This window comes from Cariama cristata, unplaced genomic scaffold (assembly GCF_000690535.1).
Source record: "Cariama cristata isolate BGI_N322 unplaced genomic scaffold, ASM69053v1 scaffold658, whole genome shotgun sequence".
Lineage (NCBI taxonomy): Eukaryota > Metazoa > Chordata > Aves > Cariamiformes > Cariamidae > Cariama > Cariama cristata.
The window spans coordinates 18,983-27,663 of NW_009630411.1; the positions used below are offsets into that span (position 1 = coordinate 18,983).

The 8,681-nt window shown below is 41.7% G+C and overlaps 1 protein-coding gene across 1 annotated transcript in view; it reads left to right on the forward strand.

The window, feature by feature from the left end:
* Window positions 1-3,877: 3,877 nt before the first annotated feature.
* The window catches only part of LOC104165762 (protein FAM188B-like), a gene marked incomplete at its 3' end in the record, with an annotated part of 10,796 nt that continues 5,992 nt past the window's right edge, over window positions 3,878-8,681 (forward strand). The window contains exons 1-3 of the mRNA XM_009705497.1: window positions 3,878-3,965; window positions 6,093-6,212; window positions 7,403-7,611. Of these exons, the coding sequence (XP_009703799.1) occupies window positions 3,903-3,965; window positions 6,093-6,212; window positions 7,403-7,611 (392 nt within the window). The remainder of the gene's footprint in view (window positions 3,966-6,092; window positions 6,213-7,402; window positions 7,612-8,681) is intronic.

The window sequence follows — 8,681 nt, forward strand, 5'->3', positions numbered from 1 at the left end:
CCCCCCCTTCCAGGAATTAGAGCTTTCTTCTTGCTTTACAAAACCAGGTCCATGTGGAATCAGCTTGTGAGCAGAAATTCTGCCATTTTTGCAGAGAACATTTAATTCCCAGTAGCTGAAAATGCTTTATGCAATGTCTTTAAACAGTGCCATGCCCTTCACAGCCAGAGCTGTGCTGCAATCACTGAGCAGTGATTACATTACACTATCCCCATTCTCTCAGACATTTCAGTGATCAGTGTACTGGGTTTACTGGCAAGATGTTGATGATAGCAGGAGGGTGGAGAGTGGCTGCAGGGGTGGCATTTGTCAGAAGAGATAAGGGGCTGCCCCCATGCCAGACAGTGCTGGCTCCAGACAGCTCCACAATGGGCTGACTGCAGGACACAGCTGAGCCCATCAGCAAAGCCGGTGGTGCCTCACTGAAAGCATATTTAAGAAAGGGGAAAATGTGCAGCAGAGTATTGAGGGGTAAAGAAAAAAAGTGTGAGAAACAACCCTCCAGACACCAAGGTCAGTGAGGAAGAAGGAGTAGGAGGTGCTCAAGGCACTGGAGCAGAGGTTCTCCTGCAGCCCATGGAGGAGACAAAGCCAGAGCAGATATCCACACCACAGCCTATGGAGGACCCCGGGCTGGAGCAGGGGAAAAATGTGAAGAGGAAGGAGCAGGAGTGAGAAGCTATTCTGGACCAACTGCAATCCCCAGTCCCCATTCCCCCCTATCACTCAGTGCAGAGGACTTACAAGAGTCAGGAATGAAGGAGTCAGGTTGAGCCTGGGAAGAAGGAGGGGCAGGGGGAACATGATTTCATTTTTGTTTCTCACCATTGTGCTCTATTTTTTTAACTGAAAATAAATTAAATTAATTTTCCCCAACTTGAATCTGTTTTGCCCATGATGGTAGTTGGTATGTGATCTCCCTGTCTTTAATCTAGACCGACAGGATAGCACCTTTACTGCTAAACTGTTACCAAAATCATGTTCCACTTTCATTTTGGAATATAGTTTGCTGGAATGAAGGGGGCGACAGGGGTACATATATCATACCAAGCATTATTTAGCATGCCGCATCACGTTCTAGAACAATGCAAAATGCCAGCAAGTTAATACATGGGAGATAGCCGGTACTGACAACAGCAAGGATAGTCAGGCCCTTTGCATTTCCAGTAACTGAATGGATGGCAGATTACCTCCTCTGAAATCCTGGAGGCACGTGACAGTTCAGTTCCGCTGCAAGGCAATCTTCTTTTCCCCAGATGTCTCCAAAAGACATATGGAGAAACTAACCACAGCTTTTGTAAAATGCCATTTCCTCAAGGTCTCCAAGGGCCTGTCAGAGTCCAATACCTTCTGACCAGGTACTTTTAGGTATTTCACTCATGCAGGGTAATAGTATTTAATATCAAATTTACTTATTTGAAGATATTTGATGTTACATGGGATTTCTGATTTAGCAGAGCAATATACAATATACCAGCACCACAATACAAATGTAAGTTACATTTAGCAAAATAAAGCGATTGCAATACGCAGTTCAATCACAATACCAGTATGATCCCCACTACTGGTACCTAGAATATGTTCATTGTTATGACACTGGGCATCCCTGGTAACTGGGAAGAAATACGTGGGTTGAAACCAGGTCAAGCCAGTTGCTCTCTTCAAAATGCTTTTGCCAATTGTTTACTTTTTCTAACCTCTGCTAGGCTGAGCCATACACTTCCCCCACACTGGTCTGGCTAACTCAGGGAGACATTCATATTCTTTTAACGAACTCAGGGAGAAACATTTACATCACCTGTTCATCCACTCAACTGTTCATCACGGTTTATCTGAAACAAAGTCCACCCTCCGGACCCCTTTGTGTTGAGATGAAGTCTGCTTCTTTGCATTATTCTCTGAGCTTTTTGGGCACATCACCCTTGCCCATCTCCATCGACCATTCTTCCATTGTTGGGGTTTAGTCAGTAAGTCACACTCCACCCTTTGTCAGTCACAGAGCTGACATGCATGTGTGGCAGACTTAAGGCTGAGATTTCAGCTGATGTCCTACCAAGTAAAATTATACAAAACCCAGCTATTTTTTCTTGCAGGTATACCATTTGATACCTCTAGACACAAAACTAACTCATAAGTAAGCAAACCACCAAGTCTGGAAGTAGCTAAAAATAGCTCACTTGACTGGATGGATATGGGATTTCAAGAAAAGAGAAGCAAGCAAGAGGAGGGAGGAGAACTGTGCTGTATGCAAAGCAGTGGCCTGAACACAGAGATCTACCTGCAAGAAATGATGGGCCAGTCAAGAGCTTATGGGTCAGGACCAAAAGAAAGGTCAACAAAAGAGCCATTGCTGTGGGTATCTGCCACAGTCTGTTGCATCAAGAAGAAATGACTTCTTCAGAAAACTGGAAGAAGCTTCACCATCACTAGGTCCTGCTCCTCACAAAGGATTTTAAGCACCTCACACCTCAACATCTCATAGAAGAGAAATGTGGCCTGGCACAACCAACCCAAGAGACTTCTGGAGTGTGTTGTCAATAATGTTTTGATATTGTGCTGGATAGACAAGTTGATGAAGTGGGGTGCTCTGCTTGATCTGCTACACATGCATATGGAAAAACTGGTGGGTGATGTGAAGGTCAAATGCAAAGTCCTGCAATGAGAATGAAATAAACTCACTTAAAAATACAGCCTAAGTGTTGGTTATACAAGAAAGTAACTTTGCAGAAAAGCGTCTTGGAAAGTTGGTAGACAAACTGAAAATGAGTGAGTAGGATGCACTTGCAGTAAAGGCACCTAACCAATACTGGAATGCACTATTAAAAGCACAAATGCCCCTCTGTGAAGCACTCCTGAGGTTGCATATGGAATACCATGTTTTATTTTCCTTCCCCCACTGCTTAGTTTAAGAGAGAGAGGAAGTGGACCAAGTACAGCAAGGCACCAGTAAGGCAATTAAGGGGCTGAAGGAAACAAGATGCAAGGAGCAACTGAGACGGCAGTGTCTGCTCAGCCTAAAGAGAAAAAAATTCCATGTGAGGGTCTGGATGCTATATACAACTATTGCATGCAGCTTAAAGAAAAGTCAGACTCATCTCAGAGGGCACAGTTAAAGGGGTAAGACAAAACACCCAGAAGCTGTAGCAAGAGAAATTTTAACTAGATAAGGAAAACAGTTCACCCACTCAAGAGTGGTCAAATACTGGAAGAGGCTGCCCAAGCTGTGGAATCTCCATCCTGGGACAATACCTTGCCCCTAGCAGGGTACTTTGCTATATGACCTCTCTAACCTAAATCAGATCCCCAAGCCCAAAGTGTTATTCACCACAAACCCTCCCATTAGCATATTGCATTACTGGCTAATATTGGCACGATTTGAAAGGATTCAGTTGATAAGTGTTCCCACCCGAGATGTTGTCAGCATGACAGATTAAGCTTAATTTAGCAGCTGCATTTTTTGTTTGTTTGTTTTATATGAGAGTGCAGTTTTACTAAACATACATGGTTACAAGTTGCATTAGCACAGGTTGCAAATAACTACGTATGCTTCTTAAAAAAAAAAAATATCAGAAAACTGTCTCCTCTCTCAGATTTGAACATCCCTTTCTCAAATTTTGTTACTTAAAGCAACTACCAAGATGCTTGCTGCAGTGTTACACCGTAAGGTCTTTCAATTTTAAGTCTACCATCGGCTTCCTTCCCAGGGGGAGGAGCTCTCCGTGCTTCCGATGACATGGTCTCCACAGCAACATACCTCCAGCAACTGGACTGCCCACAGCCCCGCCGCTGCCCCGCGACCGCAGCGGTTCAAAGCCGCACCGAAGAGCCGCAATGCCGGTGGACTCGAATGATTTGTTAGATGAAGTAACGAATACGCCCCCTAAGCACACTTTGGGCTAAAAATGGACAACTCCTTTGTGGAAGAAGTGGCTGCATCACTGGTGAGAGAATTTCTCAGTAGAAAGGTAACTTGTCTCGATTTTCTCCAGCTAGTACAAATGAGAATGACACATGAAAAATGTTAAGTGCTAAAAGAGTGAGGAATGCTGAGAGGGGGGACTTCTTCCAGCCTTAAAGCAGATAGACCTGAACCGTGCCAAGGCTGTCGCGTATCTGCACTACATTTCCCACAGTGCCTTTGTATTGCTGAAGATGGAAGCCAGCTTCCTCCTTGTTTGAGAAAGCCCGATTCTTACCCATGCACGCCTGCAAAACCCAAGATCAAATCAAGAAACGCAGTTTCTTTTTTTTTTTTCTTCTCATTAATTACCTATCTTGCTGTTTTCCTTGCGTTTCAAGAGGTATATAAAACTTCCCAGGGCAAATATTAAAAAAAAAAAAAAAAGGTAGCAGTTCTAGAGAAACCGGTAACATTTTTTTTTGTTTTTGTTTTTTTGTTGTTGTTGTTTTTTTTTGTTGTTGTTGTTGTTTTTTTGTTGTTGTTGTTGGTTTTTTTTCTGTTGTTTTTTTTTTTTTCTTTTTTTCCGGTTTTCAGTAATAGTTTGGAAGACAGCAGATTTATCTGGGGGGAAGGGGACAGGGAGAAGGGGAGGAAAGAGATCGTTTTATTTTTCACAAACTTAATGCTGTAAAGGAAACTTGGTACTGTACATAGGTGTGGGGAAGTGTGGAATTGAGCAGAAGAAGAGGCACCTTCACATTTCCAGGTGAAAGTACCTATCACCTTGTATTTATGTTCAATCCTAAGGAAATATTGCTGATGTCCAGCCCGGTCAGTCCCCCAGTGTCAGGAATGAGTTAGCTTGTACCAGAAATTAAACAGCCACTGTCTTACTAAGTGCTACACAAACCTCAATTTTCTTCATCTGTTTTGTATCCAGTCTCCAAATGCACATTTTCAATGTTTGTGAACAAAGTTGAAACATTTGCCAACATATTTTCAGATGCAGAATTCATTATTTTCCATTTACTGCCAGAAGTATGAGAGGCTCAAGTCTGCCAGTTCAACTGATTGCAAAGATTTTTCAAATGAAAGACATTTACATCTCTGAGTTAGAAATCTTTAAAGGTAAAATTGAATAAAAGCATAAAAAGAAAGGGAATGCCCTGCTGGTAAAACAGACCATACAGCTTACAATAGCAACTTATACTTGAATTGCCACATCTATTTCATACTGTATACTCTGGAGTCAAAACAAGGGGCACTGATAATCCTTCATGCTTCTGCACAAGTGTTTCTCTGCTTCCCTCAAATCTTGCCTACATATCGGAGCCAACTCTGATAACAATCCTTTATTTACCACAACTTGTCCACAGTTCCCTAAATCTGAGCCAGACAATCCATCTGCAGAAAAACAAATCCTCCCTTGTAACGATAACCCTTCATAGAAGGAATTGAGACTTTCTCTTTGAAAACAGTGGTCTGGTGTTGTACCACTTAAATTAGTTTGGGATCTGCCTCTGACATTTCACAATAAATCAGTGTCTCCCTCCAGAAAGTGAGAGGTCCATACATTTTGTCTCTGAAGTCCCCATGTATGCTGTCTACAGATTGAAAGCAGTTGAGGGAGCTTGAAGACTCCAAAGCTGATGCCATGGCGAATTGACTGATTTCCAACCTCAGACTGATCGGAGTAACTTCAACTCATGATAAAGATTCTGAAACCTGTTCTGAATCCACTGAGAGCTAGAGTACATCTGACATTCAGACTCTGAAATTATCCAAGTCAGAATCCCATTTAGGAAAAGCTGTATCCCATCTTGATGGAAAAAGCAAACACAGTATTTCTGGAACTATTTGTTCCAGAAGCCCAGGTATTAGCAGGGGCCTTCATACAGACTAGTCAGTCTTATGAGGCTGTTCAGCAGCTGAAGTCACCTGCATGGAGGTCTTTTTTTTTTTTCATGTTTGGTGATTTCCATCTCACAGACAACGTAGCCACCTTAATTTTCAAATCTGTGGTCAGTAATAATGCAAGATTGTACCATTCAAATACAGATTCTAAGGGTTAGCTTGTTACTAATTACTGCCATCCAGAACCTTCACATTACATCCAACAAAGTCAAGAATAAAATACTTAATAAGTTGTACTGTCTCAAATATTCTAAAATCTGACACTTTTCCTTCTCAGGGTTTGAAGAAAACCATCAGTACCATGGACCGAGAGCTTCCACGTTCTGCACTTAGCATCAACAACAGGAATGAACTTCGAAATGTCCTGCATCTGCACTCCTTGTATAAACAGAACAAGGTAAGGAAACAGATCGTTCTCCCCAAAATGTGGTATCAGATACCATGAAACTAAGCCAGCCAGATCGAGACTGTAGTGTATGTTCAAACTGCAGAGAACTCAAGCTCATGTCTAGTACTGCAGTGCTGTGGACACACTGGCAGTTCTCTGAGGAATGGAGAGCTTAACATTTAGGTGAGATTGCAGCTCATGGCACGAAGCTGAGAACCTGGCAGTTCATGAACTGACGTTACAAACTACAACCTCCAGCAAACCAGGAGCAGTTATTCACTTTAACAGCTTTTCCATCATTATAGTTAGATTATTCAATTTTGGAAGTACCCTTGCATGCCCATTTCTATTTGCAACTTTATGTGAGACATGGCAGACAAAATTACCCTTCTAGCATTTATCTTTCTTCAAAATGTAATGTAGACAGCAATATTTGATGACAGGGACATCAATGGACAATGTCCGTTTCACTTGTGACTTAAAGCACAATGCTTTTGGTGAGCAGCACGACTGTCCAGTAAGAAGTCACTTGAAAAAAAATGTCCCAGTGTAGTTACATCACTATAGCAGAAATTGTAGCACTTTTTACTTAAGTCCTAAATGTCTATGTGTTTTGTTTCGTTGTTTTTTTTAATGAAATGCTCATGTACACAGGTCACATTTTCCAGCATACTGTTGAAAAACAGAAAAACAAGTGGGGTGGGGTGTTGCCCTATACTCAAAGAGCTATCTCATGCACATATAAAGAGTTCTAGAGTCCATGCTTCTTGCCAAATTCTGATGAAACACAAATACTGAAGCCGGGTACTAAAAATAGTTGCAGTTGATTCTACATTCTTCTGAAGTTGACCAGGTAACATTGGAAGAAGTGTATTCTAGCCCATACTTTACCATACTTTGCAATGTTTAGCTAAAATGAGAATAAGGAATGACTGTAGGAGTTTCTTTTCTATATCATGCTTACTTCATTTAACACAGTATCACCTTCAACCTCTTGACATTCTCTAGCTGACATCTTCCAGTTTCCTGGATTGTTTGTACAGTCACATCTGGGATGCACCCATAGGCACCCAATTCTATAGAGTAGTTAATATGTTCAGCAACTGCACAGTGTAAAAAGAATACTCTATCTTAGGCTGCAGCAAGACTAACAAAGAGTTTCAATAGTCACCAAGAACTTTATTTTTCTTTTTGGATAGGCAAAAGAGAACCCACTGAAAACACTCCTTGAAATTATTACTAATTACTTCCTTGAGCACCGTGGGACTTCCAGAAGCATCAGTTCAGGTTCTGCTCTGTCAGCTCCTCAAAGTAAGAGCTCAGTATCTCATCCACCTGACCTCTCGGATGAAGATCATGTGTGTGGGAGTGCCACTATGCTTGATGAAAGCAAAACTCAAGCTCACAGGTACCGTCTTCTTTCTTTTTCTTTGCCCTGTCTAGTCACTTTCTTAATTAAATAAGGGAAATAGTATTAAAAGTTTAATCACTTTTACATTCAGCTACACTACCTTTTATTAGTTATCCTAGTAACACAAAGCTTAAATTTCCAGATTATTAAAATCTCCTATGCAAGCAACCCTCCAAAAGTGCTTTTATGTTCCCTACCAATTACAAAGATTGAAAATCTCAACTGTATCTTTCAGTCACTGAAGCACATAGAAATCTGAGTTTTTAATGCCTTGTAAATTGGAAATATTCAAATTGAAGCATATTCTGATGAGAAACTAACCACCTGCACTCCAAGTTTATTCATGCCTTACATAGTCAAAAGCAAGGCCTCCTATCTTAAATTCAGTATTGTTACAAACAGTATAGGTTCAGCTATTTCCATCTTGCAAGATACCTGAAAACAGGATGTAACCAAGTCTTTCAATTGCACTTATTAGTTCCTCAAGGTGGATTAACAGTTCAAACTGTGCTTCAGTAGAAAGTTTTTAAAAAGGGCACAAAAAAGTTATGCACCTTCCCAGCCTTGACTCTCAGGGAGTTAATCTAATTTTATTCTTCGTCCTAAACACAGTATGCTCATAGTACCTAAGCCTAAGTGCTTGCAAAACCACAGCAAGTCCCTCCTAATAGGAGAAGCAAGCCAAGATTTTGAAAGTTGATGCTACCAGCTGAGAAGCAACACTTGGAAAGGAGGCAGTGCAAAAGAAGAATTAGCTGCTTCTCTTTTTCAGATAGAGGAGCTTTTAGCATGTTGTCAGTGATCTTCTCTCCCTGATACCATCCCACCTCATGCTGCTGCCTCAGACCTGCCTCATTTCCTCCCTCTGCCCTACAAGACACTGCAGTTGTCCCTTTCCTCCCTGTGAGCCTTTCCAGTGCCTGCAGACCTTTCTTACTAGAGCAAAAAGCTTTCTCCTACAGAGGAGTCCACTAACACGCCGCTCTGACACGGAACAGCAGCACCAAGCAGAGCTAACCGCCCACCATACGCCACAGCCCGCCCCGAACAAAATGGCGAACCGCCTC